We start from the raw sequence: 18,328 nt of genomic DNA, 5'->3' as shown, positions 1-18,328 counted from the left end.
TTCAACACTAAACTCTGCTTAGTAGGAGAAGCATGTTCTAGGCTTAAGGAACAGATAAACTAAATATATCACTCTACCTTCAGTTCTTAAACTGTCCTCATGGCTGTGTCCCAAAATACTTAATACTTAACTGAAAGACCTATTCTAGAAAGCATGCATTAAGTACTATCAAGAAAAAAAACAAAAACACTTAATGGCTTCAATATACTGAATAAGAATTTTAAAAGTCACACATTATTTCCTATCTGCACTATAAAGCAATTACAGACTCATTAAAAAACAATGACTGATTTTTGGAAAGCAGTTCCATATACATTTGACCTTAACTTTATCTGGGTTAGCAAGAGTGAATTATGCAATGTCTTACATAGAATCAATGCATCAAAAGCAAAAAGCAAAAGTAGTATTTCTAATTGTAATCACTTACATGTCATATTGTAATTATTAATGTTTAAAACTCATACCTTATTAGACAAGCATTTGAAAAAATTCATTCTTACTTTCAACTCACTCTCCTTTAAAATACACAGTGCATAGGCAGCTCCTCCTCTTCTATTTTCACCTAATTTAAACTGCCAATGTTTTATTCTTTTTTGAGAGTCAAAAATTTTTGGCTTCAGACCTTGCTGCATCCTGATAGCATCCCCTGAGAACAGAATTTTCCATTGGAAAGGCTATTGTCTCCACCCTGCCCGGCTTTGCAGAGCAGAAAGAGAAGCTGCTGGAACAACAGAAACCTTAGCAGACTGTCACCCTCCAGCAGCCCCTCATGGATGGATGAGCGGCAGGCTCAGTGTCTGCAACTGCTAAACCCCGTTCGTACCGCAACAGGTGCTGCCGGCAGAATATCGGGCTGGAGAGGGAACAACTCTGCAGCTGATACAGGATGCTTCCAAAGTAACTACTGCCTCAGAGAGAGGGACAATAAACGTACCTGGACCCTGGGACAGGAACATCCGCGTCTTCTGGACTCCGCCAGCCGCCTGCACACCCCCTGTCACTCACGCATTATGCATTCTCGTCTCCTACTCCTCCCTCTGTTCTGAGCAGCGCCCAGCACTCTCCTCCCTCTCCTGACTGCTGCTGCCTTCCCACTGCTGTGGAGATAAAAGGGGGTGGGATGGACGAGGACAAAATTTTTTCAAAGCCCAGCAACTGCCGCTGCACTGCCGTAGTTGAGATAGAGCCAGCCCCTCCCGCCAGGGCCTTGGCAGGTCTTCCACTCAGCTTAGGCTGCACGGTTGCATTACTCTGCACAGCAAAACTGACAGTTTTTATTATTGGATTATGACAGATTTTGGATTCAAATTCTCAGTGGCACCTGAACATGTAGCTCATCTTAATTCACAGCTATTCAGTGCTCATGGTGGAGAAACAATTCTCTGTTGGAGAACCAATTTCCAGCTCTAGATGAAGCATTCCAGACTCGCTCTAGCTAATATCAAATTCTTATTCCACAGTCACCACCATCCCAAGAAAACCCTGAGCCACAAGACAGAAACAAAGGCAACACTCAGATCTTGTCCGTGTTGGACACCAAACACAAAAATTCTCCCACTTAATAGCATATAAGTATCAAAATTTCTTCTTATCCAGTAAAGGAGAGAAGGAATAAATAGAGCACAGAAGTATTCAGGCAAAACCAAGACAGAATCTAGCATACTCTATGCCTCCTGATGTCATTAGCCCACTCACTACATCAATCTGTACTGAGTTATAATTTGGGAATAATGTAAACAAACATGGAAAGGCAAAGAAGATGCTACAGAATTATGAAAGGTTAGAAAAATTACTTAGTAAAAAGCATTTTACTAAAAACATTTTGCTTATAAAAAATTATGTTTTAAAGTAGAAGCATTCCACCTAACAAGCCATCCAGCCTAGTGTAGACTCATAGCAGATTAGGATGAACTGCCTCTAAGAGGTGGTTACTTCCCTCCTCTGACAAAATAGGGAGTCCAAATAGTTATCTCAGACTACTACCTAGCTTTGTTAGGTAAGAAGAATCTCTCTATTCACTATGTATACAGCTAAAGAGAAAATGAATGTTGATATATAAAAATTTGCACTTAACTGATAAAGGCATGGACAATGCATATGGAAAAGTAAACATTAATAATCAGAACAAACTCCAGTTCTTAAGAGCTGAGGAAATATTGAGATGATTCACCAAACAGTACAAAAATTCTCTTTAAAAAAAAAAAAACCTCAAGTGTATTTTTTTTCTTCTGAACAACCATGCTGTTCATGTAAAAGGAATTCAGGTTGTTCTCTTTAATAATCTGTTTTATATGTTTAATCACTTCTTGCACTAGTCCACCTTGGTTTATATCTGACCATATTTTTTGATTAGTACTTTATCATGCATATTCATCTTGCAAAAAGAAAAAAAAAAAGAAAAAAAAAGAAAAAAAAAAGGAAAAAAGGAGCAAGAAGCATTCCTTCTAAAGTCAATACTAATAGTGCAGAATTTTCCACCAGGCAGAACTTAATGCATGAGAGATAAGCAGCATGTTTTTCAATACCATACTGTTATTATATTTCAGCTTTAAAATCTAGATACTATATTGTTTTTCCTCTGTGGATCAACTGGCCAAAAGTTTACTAGAGTTATAAGATTATTTTTATCTTTTATTCTACAATGTTGTGTCAGCTTATATAATTTACCTTATTTTCCTCTTTTCATCCAGTTTGTGTACAAAGCTCGCCTCCCACCAACTATCAGTGGAGCTGCCTTAGCAGTCATCAGTTCTCAATCACAGAAGGCCTGAGCACATTAAACATTGCTAATTACTGAGCTAGAAAACTAAGGATGAATGAGAACTCAGACTTGGGCTCAGTAATTCACATGGTTATTCTCATGGACTCTTTCTACAAAACTGCATTCAGACCCAAAATGACTGTACCTTCTGCTGTGCCCTCTGACTCAACATGTGGTACACTCCACGTTTTCTCTCAACCCTAAGGATTTCCAATTTACTTTTTTTCATTTTCATCATACCACTCCAGGGATCTGTGCTTCCTTTTGTTACACACGAGGATGAGAGAGAGCTACCACAGGATTTTGTCAGTGACAGACCTCAAGCAGCTGGAAGGATGATGGTGATTGACACCAGACACTCCACACACACTTTTAACAACTCAGCATGCAGCCCACAATGCCCTCCCAACCCTTACAAATGTCAGAGACAAACAATCAGGACTGGTATTGGACCTACAATAGATCTGCCATTGCACAGAATTATGACTACAGGTCAGCCTTAGCTTCTCTTTTCAATAAAAGTTATAAACAAGGTGTATTAAGTACACACCTCACTTCTTTGTTTGTTTGGATACCCTTTGTTCTGAAATCATTAAAAGTCTGTAAGCTAAAAATGGCTCTTCTGCAAGTAAACCAATACTGAAAGAGCCAGAAACAATAGAGTCCAGTTTGTTTGTTTGTTTTGAAACCTTGCCTTTTCCCTTCATTGGCATAGTCTGAAAGAAAAGACCACAGATGAGGGAGTTAGAAACAAATCCCTGAGAAAGAACACATGACTTAAAGGAACAAGAAGAAAAAAACATCTAACAAAGGCTCTTCAGGGATGTGTATTTTCTCTTTACATTTTTGTTTCTATCAAGTTGTGTTATATCAGTGCCATTTGGTTTTAGTAAGAGGTACTATATTAATCTACAAATATCAGAAACCAAAAATAAATGCTATAATAATTTTTTTAAATTTATAAATGTCACTAAAATTCACCAGTGTTTTCACCTGCAAAATCCAAGATTCAGAATTCTGGGCTTAGCACCTATTTGGATGCAAGTAAAAAAATTTTGAAATTTGGGTCCTGCACAAGTTCAACTACTCAGAATGAGGAAAAAGAAGCATATGCATAGCTCTTTCATAGAATCACTGCTTAATTATGATATAACAGACAAGTTATTTTTACCTCTTATTTATAAATCAAGCTCTCCAATTTGATGCACTTCAAAAATACATAATATCCACCAGAAATAGGCAGATACTGAAGCTGATCTTGCTTCTTCACAGAGCGACCACAAGATACAGAATATTTTCCTCCAAGAAATTCACTTGGTCTTGGTAGTCAGCTGTTAGTTGATTTTTTGTGGTTTTTTTAAGTGGATTTTCTTTGAATAATGGTCCATGGTGCTGAGTGTTTTTGTAAGGCAAACCATGCTAGAGACGGCCACAAGCACTAATATCCTTCCCTGTGTATGTGCAGCATGTACAGCTGAAGCTCGATTTTTGATTCTGATTTGTTTTGGTGACATCTAGGTTGCATTCTCCTTTCTTCTTTATTATTTAGTGTGATTCACACTGGGGACCACATCCAACTGGCAGTATTGAAAGAAACGACAGCCAGAACTATAGAACATGGCTTTAGTAGCATAGTTTTCTGGGAACTATGCTAAGTCAGGCTTAAAAAGAGGGCAGAACCAACCAAGACTTATAACAAAGAGGTGTGCTCATCTCACAGCCTGACTAGTCTGTACTAGCAGGCTTCTGATCTGCTATCCCACAGCAGCTTAGGATCACGGTTGGGATGTCTCTTCTTCAAAATGTGAAATGAGGTTTCTGGCAACTTCTTCGTTGTTCTACCTGTACTCTCAGGAGACCCCTATCCAGCCACCCAATGCCAGAGAAATGCACAACCACTGCCAAGTGACACCTGATGCCAGACACTTGCACTGCTCTTTTTCCTGAACTTTACCACATCCTTTTGATGGGCTGGGAGTGCTTTAAGGTCATAATCTCGATTTTACTGCACAGGTTTCTGATAAATAAACAAACACTTGCAGGAAATAGAAAAAAATAGACAAATGCAAAAAATGTTAACAAACTAAGAAGACTGTATGACAAAACTTGAGTATTACACTTCTGACTGATCAGTTTATGACAGACTAGTTGATGTGCAGACATATGTAGGTAAAATCAGATCTTGATCTTCTATTTTTTAGAAATGTCCGGGATTTAAGAAACCGCAAAATGAGTACTTCCAAGCACATTGTGCTCTTTTTCAGTTGACAAACATTAATTTGTTTATGCTTCCTATGATCAATTTCATAAAGGTTAACCTTTTATGACACAGCTACTTGTATGCAGATAAAGCATACTGATGTTAACATTTTAAAAGAGATTTTAACATAAAAACTTAAATTATTTCTAGTATTAGGAAAAAGTAAATTGTTCCTAGCATCTGCTCATTAAAGGCTGCTATATTTTAACTCACATTACAACTGAAACACTATTTATATAATCATAACTTTTTGATTAATGAATTCTCATTTGACAAGACTTCCACAAAAAGTGACACAGCTTTTAAAAAAATGTCAATTTAAATATTGAACCGTTCTAAAAATGAACACTTAATGAGAAAATATCTGCCTTGTTTCAACTTAGTGAATCTTAGATTTGGGTGATCAAGTTCTATCATACCATTTTGAGACAATTTAGGTCATTTTGTGTCACTCTAATGATGCAAGAAGAATGTCATCTGTGAAGGGTTGGTTTGGTCTTACATAGCTCATTTCAAAAAAAGTGCATGCTTACTGGCTTGTGTGTCACGAGGAAAAACAGCAAGATGAGAACTTGTCAAGACCTACCTGCCTGCTTCTCTTAGGCAGTTACTGCTGTTAAATGAAGTCGCAGTCTTACTTCTTCAAGTGTGTTCACCTCTTCATCTGCAGCATGTCACTGACAATGAACATTTTATCCAGCAAATAAGTAGTTTTCTCACAAAATATCCATCAAAACACACAACATCTGAGCATGTCAAGCACCAGACTGTAAATTCAAATAGAATGGGTACCAAAAACACACTCTTCTGAAGGTAAGACATAAAAAAAAATTAAAACCACTCCATAGCTCCTGCATCTAATTTAGTCTTAATTTCAAAGTCCTCAAAACTGTTTAAAAATAAAAGCAAGAGGATTCCAGATGCTGCATACAACTTAAGTTGCTTTCCCAACTCACAACTAAGCATTTTGTTTTCTTCCTTTCAAATGAGGAAAAGAACTCTTTGGAAACACAAAATTTTTCAACCTAAGAATTGACTCTTCTCTTTTTAAGAGAAACATTGAAATGTTTTCTCATTAATTGATTACCTTCCCCCCTCAGGATAGAAGACAAATTACTTTAGAAACTGTGAAATTAAGTACCTACAACAAATAAAAACTTTCAATGGAAAGCTTTAGGGCCAGAATGTTTGTGTCAGAAGTAATTATTTTCCATGTTTATGAATTTATTTTCCTGGCTGTGTGGAATCCTGGCATTCATCCTTGCCTCTACAAAAAGGCGCTGAAACAATTTAGCATACCAATGCTGAGATGGTGCTTCTGAGGACTGTCAAGCACACAGAGGAGAAAACAATAAAACAGTGCTAATACAGCGGATAACGCGCTTATTTTGGAGTTGGTCTCCAGGGGAAAAAACATAACTATTGTAAATAAATCTGCTTTTCATACATACAGTTTCATTTGTGCTTTGAAGACATTCAGGATTTCCTTCTATTAATATAATACTTGATTTGCAACATTTTAAAATGTTATTTCTAAGGAAATAATTATATGTCATTGTTTTGTATTGTTTTTCGAAAATGTCGTGTATTTATAATAATTTGTTTCCTGTGACACTTGAAATTTGAGTATCTCAAATGCAAGCAGGTTGAAAATAAAACCACATAATTATGTTTATACTGCAAAGGATCCTAAAGCAACTGTATGTAAAAGTTCTACACATGATCTGTTATCTGCTATCTAGGTGTTGCAGAGGCCCACATTAATGCAGGCACACCATTTAATACATAAATATTCCTACAAAAATAGAGCTCATGTAACAGCACTATGAAACACACCTTCACGTGGTCTTTTACTTTGTGGCATTCCAAATCAAAAGAGAGGTTGTTCAGGTTGTTCAGTTTATTTCAGAAGAAATAAAAACATTCCATGAGAAAGTGATATACAAAGGAGAAATTACTGAAATGCATGTTTAGGGCACAGAGTACAAAATAATAAACCCTATATTGTTTAAAATCTGCTAACTTGATCTATTAAAGTTATTTCCAGTTTACGCTCATCATGTGTGGGGCTTCCCTGTGGCTTGTTATTCTACTTCAATGGCAGAGGGAAGAAACCAGCAAAGCTCAGTAATCATACTGCATAGCTCAACGTAACCATGGAAGCATTTGTCCATTTGCCAGAGTCTCTCCTGAATGATTCAACCATTCATTTCATTGAATCAATATTGAAGCTTTTAAGATTTATTACTTGAGGGAGTAGGAAAACTAATAAAACAAACTCTTTGTTGCTTCCCATTAAATATAACTTGTCACAGTAGGCATATTAATACCTTGTAAACACTTTAGTGATGCCATGTGGGGTATGTTACTGTCTCTCCTGATGAAGATTACTAGTAACACATTTGCATTCACATCCCTGATACCCTCTAAAAGAACTTAAAGGTTTCTGCTGTCCCGTATAGAAGCTAAATCAAATTGAAAAACAAAAGTTGTAAGAAAATAAGAGTGGGAAGAATCTATTTTAAAATTCATGAATGTGTTCCTTTTAAAGAGTCTGTTTCTAGTAGATAATTCTCATATTTAAGTAATAAACTGAATATTTGTAATCATATGTTGAGTGCTTTAAAAAGTTGAATGAGATTATTTATTTTACAAATATTTTCATATTTTTTTAAATATGCCATATTTATCCAGAAAAAACAGATACAAAATTGAAACAAATATGTTTTGTATGAAAAACAACCATTTCTTAAGCGGTATACTGGTAAGTATTTGAGATTACAAATAGCTATATATATTTTTTGTTGTAATCAATTTTGTATGGAAAATTTGAAAGGCAGCATAGTAAGATGTTTACAACCACAATATTATTAGTTAGTACTAATATCAGGAGGAGAGAGTATTAATCCAACAGTTTAACTTAGACTCATTTGCCCTTATAGGTGAAAATGGAAGGCTCATTTTGTTTAATTCACCAGTTCAACAGGCTGTGGATGTTATAGCTGTTTCTATATTGAAGATTTTTATGACTCTGAATCAGACCCTTTCCATGAGATAGCATCCCTGGTCCTGCTCCCACTTCCTTCTACTATTCCCCCTCCCTTTGATTAAAAGCTGCTCAGCAAATACCATTCTTCCAGCCAGAAGCAGCTTAAAACAAAGGATGAAAGTAATGCTAGGATATATTCTCTGCCATGCTTATAGGCCTCTGCTCACACGGTAAGAACAGAAGAGGCATGGAAGAGGCAGCTGCAGAGCTGACAGGATTGCAGGAGTACGAATGCCAGTATGAGGGCACTTTCCCACCTCCCAGTGGAATGACATCAAAGGACAGTTTGCCAGAGAAAGCTTTTCTCAGCTGTAGCTGAACGTAACAATGTACCAATACAGAATACATCCACTGTAGAAACTCGTGAGGAAAGTCTGTATCAACGAAGGTACAACCTTTGTCAATATGGTATATAACATAAGTAGGTTTAAAGGTTATAATTTTAGCAAGCTCAGAAACATACAGATTTCTAGATTTTGGCCTTAGAGAATGCACAGTTACAAAGCAACAAAGCACCTATCGAGCTACTTTAGCATTTTATCTTCATATGTGACCAGATCTTACTGCTTTTACTCATCCACACAGAAGTATTCCCTTCCTTCAGGCTGAATGTACCCTGCAGGCATGCCTGCCAATGGGGGATCTACACATAAGCTGCCTGCAGCCTCAGGTTTGCCCCACTGGCCCAGGATCCAGTAGCATTTTATACCCTTTTGTATGCCAACACGTATCAAAGTCAATTGCAATCATCAGAGCTCTCCCATTTCTCCTGTAATTCCTACCCGGTGTGGCTCTTAGTACAAATCACCCTGACTGTCAAAAACAAGTGCAATAGGGGAAGATGTGGAGACCCAAGTATCTTTTATCACAGGCACAATTTCATTATGAAAACACGAAAATATTTGTATTATGTAGTTCAACAAGGAGTAAAAATAGATCTCCTCCACACTCTCTCCCTGTAAATACAAAACTCACAACTGAATGTTTGTGTTATCAATATTAGTGGAATGGGAATGACAGTATTACAGTAATACAGCTCACTGGATAAGCTGGTTTCATTAAAACAAGTCATAGTATCACTGCTGAATACCTTCAAAGCTAAAATAATGGTCTTCTGAATCATTTTAATATGAAGAAACTCAAGCAGAGAAGCAGGCCATCATAAGTGTCTAATGTGATTTTGTGACTGGGAAAGAAAAAAGCAAGTGTCATCTTCAGATACATCAACAGCAGATTAGTCACAAGTAATTGAGGTGGTGGAATTACTTTTGCATATGGCACTAAAGGGGTGGGTATTTGAAATTGCATAAATCCTGGTATCTGCATTTTAAGAACAATGCTAAAACCTACAGAGGATCTAAATAAATCAAATTCCCCAAAACCAAGACCTAGAGAAAGTAGAAAACAGAAGTCAACAAACTTTGAATGCTTACTTAATTAAAAACAAGTGTGATAAAGACTTGAAGACAGCACAAATATTACCTCAGAAGAAAAAGAAGATAAATACTGAAAGGTTTCCTTACTTTACCCAGGAGAAACATATGAAATAGAAATAGCTGTTGACTGGATTTATTACAGTCATCCAGTAATAACTGGAAAGAATCTGTGATAATCTTTAAAGCAAACAAACAAAAGCCAAAAGCCAACCAACAAAAACCCTAAAGAAAAACCCCAAACAACCAAAGAAAAAAAAAAACACTCCAAAAATAATTTCATCTATTACACTACCAAAGTAGTTATTCATCAGCAGAAGGGAATTCCAAATCTAATAACAAAATCCATCTGTGACTAATTCGAAAGACATTTTCAAGAAACTATACTGTATTTTTCCATACTTTTTCCCATAACTGAATGGGCTCCCTGATAGATTTTCTTATTCACAGGGTACTTAAGCAGCAAATCAGAAGCAAATATGCAGTTATTTACAGTTTTTGAAACTAAAATATCAAACAACCAATGCACCCTACTGGCTACATTGTGAAAGGCACACAGCACATTTCTATTATGGATACACATTAAATTAATACAGTTAATTAAAAAGTTACTGATTCCTGTCAAGTAACCAAAGGGGAACAGCAAATATGTACAATATTACACAGGGAAAATACAGTCTCAATCCAATTATATTTTTTCATTTATGTCATTTAAACCATAACAATAATAAATTAAACAATTAAATTCTGTGATCATTTTTAACCCATTTTTGTTGTTGGACCCTTGCCAAATAAAAAGGATTTATGGTAGTTTTGAGGATCAATGGCTGGACTTCCTGATATGAAGGGTCTATGATTATAGCTAAAAGTATAAATGTAACTATTTTTGCTGGAGAACAGACTATGCAGTGTCTGATTTAACATTTTTTGCTTCTTGCATACTTTTATAAAGATCTTAAGAAATTCCTGTTACTGCATCTTATAGTCATGTCTTAAAAACTTCCTTTGGTGTTTACTGGAGCTGCAGAGCTACTTTGACAGTACTATTTCCTACAGTTGTACTACCATTCCCGATTACCTAGCAGGGAAGCAGAGACAAAGACTGTATATGTATTTCTGTGTGAATCTCTTAATGAGTAAAAATTTATCATGTCATTCAAGGAATTAAAACATACATTTAGACATTTTGACACTAGTTATTGAAATGTAAATGTAGACTGGTGGTACCAAATCATAGAATGACTTACAAAAACAGTGGTGGCACAAGATATGCGATAGCTTCCAAACAGAAAGAATACATTTTGGATTTTAATAAAAAATGACTAACAAGTTATATCAGGCCCTCCACATCTTCCTTAAAACTTCTTTCTAAAATTTTTTTGAGATCTTCCTACTATTTCTATGTGCATACTTAACTGCCTAGCTCTGATCAGGCCACACAAGAAATAACATGACCAAGAGGAATGTGGTACAGATCCATGCAGATGCTGTTGGAATGCCATGGTGTGATTAACACTGACCCTGTTGCTCATTGAGAATGCACTATTAGGATATGCAAAGTAACTTACATGGGAATAGAGAAAGGCTGTATTCTTATTAGCATTCATGGGAGCTATGCAGCTCCAGTCTTGTTCATCAAGTTTGAAATATACCCTTTTGTTATTGATGGGAAAATGTCACCAGTTACAAATGGTTACACACAGGGGTAGCAGGGTCAAAGCAAACTCCAATACTTATTTTCCCGTTGTAAGGCAGAGTGCTGCTTCAGCAGTTCTTTTTTGACCTGGTGGTATACCTCTGTAGATAAAAGAAATTGCGAAATTCCCTGTTCCTGATCTTTGCTGTAGCCTCACTACCCAAAGATTTAAAAAAACCTCAAAAAGGATATTCCATTAGTGCTGTGTGATGGGTCAATCATTAGACACCACTGCAGGCATTCTTGTATACGAAGTCTGACTTCAAACTCCTCTACAGATCCACCCACATCTCTGATGAGTCTCATAAAACAGTCTTTCAAAAGCATGAATAGGCTGTGAGTAATCAGTTTCCCAGCTACAGATAACTGCAGTTACTTCACTTCTATTACTGAAAGCTTCCTTTAGAAAACAAAACAGAACTGCTTGGTGCTGCAAATATTCCTTGTCAGTTACGGTACTTCTTAGACTTCTTAAATCCTAAATCACTAAGATAAAATTCATTTTCTACAAGATCCTAAAGAAAATTTTGGGTTTATGGGAAATTAATTCAATTTTGTCATCTTCAACATTGCTCTTTCCAGAAATACAGTGGTGGAAGGCTCATTCTGCCTGCATTTAGCATCCCCAAAAAGACAAAATCATTCTCTTACAAATATGTTCACACATTTGTCATGTAATCTGACAATCCAAGCTTTGTTGGATAATGGTTTCTATCTAAGCCTTCAGTGCAGCTGTGTTAATCAGCACAAGCTGTGCTTCTGACCCATTACAAAAATAGAAAGCTTATTTCTGAGCAGGCTTTGACTGGTAAGATGCTATGAAAGAAGAAATTGAGCCTGTCTAGGAGAAACCAAACTGTTCACAGTTAATTACATCTGAAATACTCAGCAAGGAAAATGTTATGTGGGCCCAAGCATCAAAATATACCCTTAACTAGGCTACTAAATGGTTTAGAAAATGTCTAGACTTATAAGAAACTTTGGTATAAGGAAATTCTAACGACACTAGGTATCCACTGGGCTCTTTTCACAAGTGCAGAACAAGAGAGCCAGAAAATTAGCTGCCACGAGGTAGGCCCAACTTCATGCAGGAACAATATCACATTTAAATGCTAGTACTATTCCATGCTTCTTCACAAACAGCAGTGATCAGACCTGCATGAAATGGCCAGCTTGTTATTTTGCGCAGACTTCTGTACCTGAGAATATTCCTACTCTTTCAGGCAAACCTCTATGATCTTGAGAGAAATGCACTGCTCTTGTTAATGCTCTCTGGCTAGGGAGTAGCTAGAAAGTCTTGGCAATACCTTTAATTTAACTGATCCATCCCTTATATGCAACAGAATACTATTTTAAAGTAGATACAGATAAATAAATGTATGTGTGTAATATATATATATATATATATATATATATATATATATATATATATATACACACAAAAAACGGGCTGATATACACAAACACAATGTACCTTCACAGCTTGTTTTAGCATATCTGGAAACATGGCTTCAATTAGGCTTCTGTGGGTGTAAATGTGACACTTTATAGAGCCACACAAATGTAAGCCCTTATTTTTATGTCTTCAGGCTCAAGTCATCTGTTTTTCAAAAATAAAGACATAAAAAAGAAACCCTGTCTTTCTTAATATCAAACATGTTTCTAACCACTTTGATTATTTAGCAAGGCTCAAAAACAAAAGAAAAATAAAAACCTACACCTTAATTTAAAATTACCTTAAGATCAAATTTAATCTATTTTCAAGAACCAAAACTGCAAACTCATTCATGTTCAACAATTTTTTACAACATATTTAGCCTTAGAGCCGTCAGTGTTTTTAATACTGTTCTTACTCCTGCTGTAATCCAAAACTTGCTGCTAAGGCCGTGTCAGCAAAAAAACACACCAAGTTAAATCTATTAGTTAGACTAGGACATCCACCTATTGCCTCAAGCCCCCAAAAGCCACTAACAGACCTTCAGAGCAAAAATTATTCTGCTAGGAAAGAAAAGCTGAAATATCGACAGGTTTTAATTTGTGGTACCTCTCTCATGAGAAAGATCTATCAGCTAGGGCTAGATTTCTGTACCTCTGCAGTACTAGTGCTGAGAGCACAGGGGTGAAGGGATATGAAGAAACTGGCTGTCAGTTTCTGAAGGTGCAGCAAGGCTGTAAGAGCAGGGCGGGACTAAGAGATACAGAACGCGGAAAGGAACTAGGAACGCCAGGGAAAAACGGTCTCAGAAAAACCCTTTTAATGGCAGCTTCGTACATCTGAGCAGACTGCGTTTCTCCAGAAAGAGGATCAGCAAAAGCACGCGGGGGGCTCCAGGGGAAGACAAGGGTGAAGCGCTCCTGGCCCGGCAGCGCCGGCCCCGCTCTCCGGCCTCCAAGGCCGAGCGGCTCAGCCACAGCGCTCTCTGGGCCGGAGCGGAGCGGCGCGGACGGTGAGGAGCGGAGCGGAGCACTACAGCACACTGGCGGAGCGCGGCGAGACAGCGCCAGCGCCTGGGGGCGCCAGAACGCGCCCCCGCGCCTGGCCGGCCCCGCCGCCTCGGCACGGCCAAGCCCCGGGGCCGCCTACCGCCACCCCCGCCCCGGGGCTGCGTGCGGCCGGCGCCTGGGCGTGGCCGCGCTGCGGACGTGGCAGCGCGGCCGCCATCGCGGTGTGTTCCATGTGGAGTAGGGGCAAGTAAAGCCGCGGTTCGGGGCGGAGCAGGCCGCTTGGGCGCGGCGCGGCGCGGCACGGCACGGCACGGCACGGCACGGCACGGCACGGCACGGCACGGCACGGCACGACTCGACTCGACTCGACTCGACTCGACTCGACTCGACTCGACTCTCACCTCCCCACGGCGGCGTGGCCAGCGGTGCTGAGCCTGGAGGGAGCTGGGCGGGGACAAGGAGGAGGGGCCGGCGTGGGACTCCCCGCGGAGGGCGCCACGCCCGCGGTCCGTTCCACAGGGCTACCCGCGGAGCATGGCCGGCAGAGGCACTAGCAGCGGCCCACAGCCCTCCGCCGTGGCGCAGCCGCTCGCCGGCGGTCACTTGTACCCCTTCGTGAGCGCGGAGAGCGAGGGGACCGAAGAGGAGGGTGAGCTGTCGGAACTGCGGCCGCGGGGCAGGGAGAAGGTCCGGCGGAGCGCGTCGAGGGACAGACTGGATGATATAGTCCTGCTGACGAAGGACATCCGGGAAGGGGACACGCTGAACGCTATCGCGCTGCAGTTCTGCTGCTCCGTAAGTACCCGGGCGGCGCGGGCCCCGCGGGGCCGGTCCCGGGCCGGCTGCCCGCGGAGGCAGCGCGTAGCAAATGTCGTGTGTCTCAGAAGTGGAAAATTTTGTCAAGAGTGTTCGTGTTACAGCGCAGGGTTCCGGTTCCGTGGGCTTTTCCCCTTAAAACTAACATAAGTGTGAGAAACAAGTGCATAGTTTTGGTTGTGGCACTTTCAGAGTACATGTTGCATTCAAAGCTGTTCTCCGGTCACAGGTCGGCACATCTAGTGCCATCCTCGCTGCTGGGCTGGGTGACAAGGGCTTTATCTTTAAGGGCTTGTGTGGAGCCCTAATTCCATGAAAGTAGAGAAAAAATTCCTCGATAGTTTTCTTTTGAATTCTGCCAAATTGCCCTAGTATTTTAAGCCATGAGCATGCTGTACTTTTGGGAATTTTCCACCCCTGTGCACCCTTCTTTGTGCTCACTACTTCTAGCTCAGTTCATACATTCATCTGGTAAATGTCCTGCCTACCCAGTAATTTTGGCTGCCAGTACTATTAAGGCAATGACATTGGTCTTGGTTGATGTTACCAGTTTTAACAGGAAATCAGCTGTGTCTGTTGATTGGACTGACTACTAAGTGCACTGGTGCCATGAGGTCAAGTTGAAAATCTGTATATACAGAATATGCTGTCATCTAATTCTTCAGGCAGAAACAGAATTGTGGGCCTCCTGTTGTGACTTGAGGTATTAAAGTCTTGATATAACTATTTCCTATTCATGATAGACCTTAGCTTCATTAACCTTGGCTTCAGAACCTACTGCAATTGGGTATTTTGAGCAGTTTTATCAGGTCAGGCCTCACTAAGAAAGGAAGGATAACTAAATTGTGCTCTTTCTTGCAAATTCAAGAGAATGTGGAAGAGTGATCCAAGGACTTGAGGCAGAAAGTATAAGTCATATTGTGTGGAATCATAAATTGCTTCATTTGTCTTTTATTCTTACCCTATTTATTTAGCATCATACACTTAACAAATACATTGCCATAGTATCTGAAGGACTTCTTCACATTAAAAAGGTTTGTGTGAACTTGGATACAAATGAACATGATTCCTGTGTGCTTTGCAGGTGTTGCAGAAAAGCACTGCTTTGGAAGTACTTCATTATGGTGAAGTTTGTGACTGTGCCTTCTACAGTAAGGGAGTTACCATCTGAGAGTGAAGCCAGTGGTTATCCCAGTGCACTTAAATCCCTGCAGAATATTCCACATTAGACTTAAAATCTGAATTTACTGCAGGCAAGATGAGATTAATTTTGAACAAAAAAAGGAAAAGGAGAGAGCTGACTTGGGTAAGGTAGATGACAGTAGTTTAAAAGTTACACTTGTTTTCTGCCTTAGCCCCCAGAAGCAGCAAAAAAACATGCCTGTGGCTAGATGAATTGCAAACTCATACTTTGTAATAACTCCTAACTCAGAAGTTTTTCACTGAATTAGAAATTAACAATAACTTACATAATTTGAAAACTTAAAGTGAGGTGAATTTTCATTAATTTCACAGAGATAGTTGCCAACTTGTAGCTGAACATACATATAAGTTACTGTATCCATATGAAGTGACTTTCAGTCTTCTTATCTGAAGTGAGAGGGCTTTTGCATCATAATTAATTTCCTTCTTGCTGTAAAGTTGTTCAGATTTGGTCTTTGACCTCTTCTGACTTCATACTGTATGAATGGGTATCAATTTAAAAGAACCCCAAATTTAATGGTAATAAAAACCAAAGGCCTTTCCTTAGACTTCAGCTTAAAATCTGAACTTAGTTTGAGCAAAATGATATTTTGAACAAGAATATGGAAAAGGAGAGCTGACTTGGGTAGGGCAAAAACAAAGGCCTTGTCTTTGTTTCCTTACAAAAGACTTGTATTTCTTAAAGATGTAGTACTATAGAGATTTGGTTCAATGGAATACGATGTTTTAGCTGTTGTTTTCATTTTTAGGTTGCAGATATCAAGAGAGTTAACAATCTTATCAACGATCAAGATTTTTTTGCCCTGAGGTCTGTCAGAATTCCAGTGAAAAAGTTCAGTGTATTGACTGAAACCCATATATCTCCAAAAGGAAGACCAGCTCTTCGGCCTGCTCTGTGTTCCCCAGAAGTACAGGAAACATCTCTTTGTGATAAATTCTCTGCTAATGAGACTGCTGGCAACTTCTTAAAAGAAGTCGATCGAGATATAGAGGAAATAGTTAAGTGTAATGATACAAAGAGAGAGAATCTGAATGAAGTTGTTTCTGCTTTAGCAGCCCAACAGATCTGTTTTGAAACTGATGGTAAAACTAAAAAATGCAAGGATCCTTACTATGGAGCAGACTGGGGTATAGGATGGTGGACAGCAGTAGTGATTATGTTGGTTATTGGCATAGTAACTCCAGTTTTTTATCTCCTGTATTATGAAGTTCTAGTGAAAGCAGATGTCAGTCACCATTTTCCAATGGAATCTTCCCATTTGTTTGTCACAGCAGTATCACATCAGAAAGAAACAGAAAATGGAATAAATCCGACAAATATTATGAAAGTTGATAATCAAGGAGACCTTCAGCATTAATAGTGGAAGACCCCAGGCAACTGTTATTTGTAGATATGTAACATAACCTTAGATAAAGGGGTATCCACAGAATGCAAAATGCACTTGGAATGCAGAGAAGTGTACTGATGTGTGACTTGCCTTTATGGGCAGTGTTCCACTACAAGGATATTTCTGGGGATCACATAATCTCTGAATCTGCCTGAGACAGACAACTACCAAAATTGGGGTGTATATTAAGGGATGAAGTCATCTCTGAAGCTTTGCACATTTTTGTATTTTGATAGGCGTGTTTCTTAGTTAATGATGAGGTGAAAAAATATATTTCAAACTAACACACAAGGAGTCTGTGTGTTTTACAGCCCAGAAGTGGGCATATGGGGATAGCAAGCTTTTAAATATCTGAAAGGATTTACAGACTTCATAGTACACTTGACATTTTAATATCAGGTTTACAGTTCTAAGTTAAAGTGGTGTTCTCATAATTTAATCTTTCTTATAGAATAAGATTTCTTTTAAAACTCAGTCATTCCGTAATTAATAGCCAGTATGAAGTTCTTTTTTACAGAGGCAGTAGCAAACACTTAAACTGGAATCTTGAAATCTTGTGCCTATGGTCAACCCATTCTTTAGTACTTTTCAATATAGGCACTAGGGTAATTTGTTTTCTCTGTGATTCTGTGCCTCAACACAGTCCACTTAGGAGTCCTTTTGAAACTGTACATTCTTCCTTGGTATCCTGCTGAAAACTGACTGGACTGCATTCTCATCTGGTCACCTGTGTATAGAATGAAGGAAGTGCAGAAGTGTGGCACCTTGCTGTACCTGGCCCAGTAGTCCTTATTTTCTGCTAATAGATTTATCTTTTTCCCCTTCCAGTTAATCTCAGTTCAGGTCCAGCTGATTCTTCAGATAGTAGTTATGTGGGTACTGAGCATGCTAATACTGGTCTTGTCCTCATGAACCTCAAGCTCTTAACTTTTTCCTGAAATGTCCGAGAAGACTTCAAATGATATTTAATGCCTACTAGCAAATTTGAGCAGAATAGACAATTTGCATCTACAGACTTGTACTTTACATATTAGTGTATTTATTAACCAATCCCCTCTTAAATGTTTCTTTGGAGTTTCATGATCAACCTTGGTTTTCTCCTCTTCCCGATCTAAAAATGCTTCAAGATAAAAAACAAACAACCCCATAAAAAACATAAGTATCCCCCCCCCCACACACACACACCTCTGGACTCTTCATACAGAAAGGAGGTACTTGTGTACTCAGAATACTTTTAAATAAAAACTGAGATGTTGCCTATAATTATTTTGGTTATA

The 18,328-nt window shown here is 38.8% G+C and overlaps 2 protein-coding genes across 2 annotated transcripts in view; one reads left to right on the top strand and one right to left on the bottom strand.

Annotated features, from left to right (window-relative positions):
• Positions 1-1,079, bottom strand: part of ADGRV1 (adhesion G protein-coupled receptor V1) — a 273,565-nt gene extending 272,486 nt beyond the window's left edge. Inside the window, exon 1 of the mRNA XM_050986466.1 lies at positions 935-1,079. Coding sequence (XP_050842423.1) covers positions 935-956 — 22 coding nt within the window. The 5' untranslated portion in view covers positions 957-1,079. The remainder of the gene's footprint in view (positions 1-934) is intronic.
• Positions 1,080-14,024: 12,945 nt separating this feature from the next.
• LYSMD3 (LysM domain containing 3) lies at positions 14,025-18,314 on the top strand. Its single transcript, XM_030236980.2, has 2 exons — positions 14,025-14,439; positions 16,413-18,314. Exons 1-2 carry the CDS (start codon positions 14,179-14,181, stop codon positions 17,019-17,021), a joined length of 870 nt encoding a protein of 289 aa, XP_030092840.1. The 5' UTR covers positions 14,025-14,178; the 3' UTR covers positions 17,022-18,314.
• Positions 18,315-18,328: the final 14 nt, after the last annotated feature.

This window comes from Serinus canaria, chromosome Z (assembly GCF_022539315.1).
Source record: "Serinus canaria isolate serCan28SL12 chromosome Z, serCan2020, whole genome shotgun sequence".
In the NCBI taxonomy this organism is placed as follows: domain Eukaryota; kingdom Metazoa; phylum Chordata; class Aves; order Passeriformes; family Fringillidae; genus Serinus; species Serinus canaria.
This window is presented reverse-complemented; position numbering and strand designations above follow the sequence as displayed.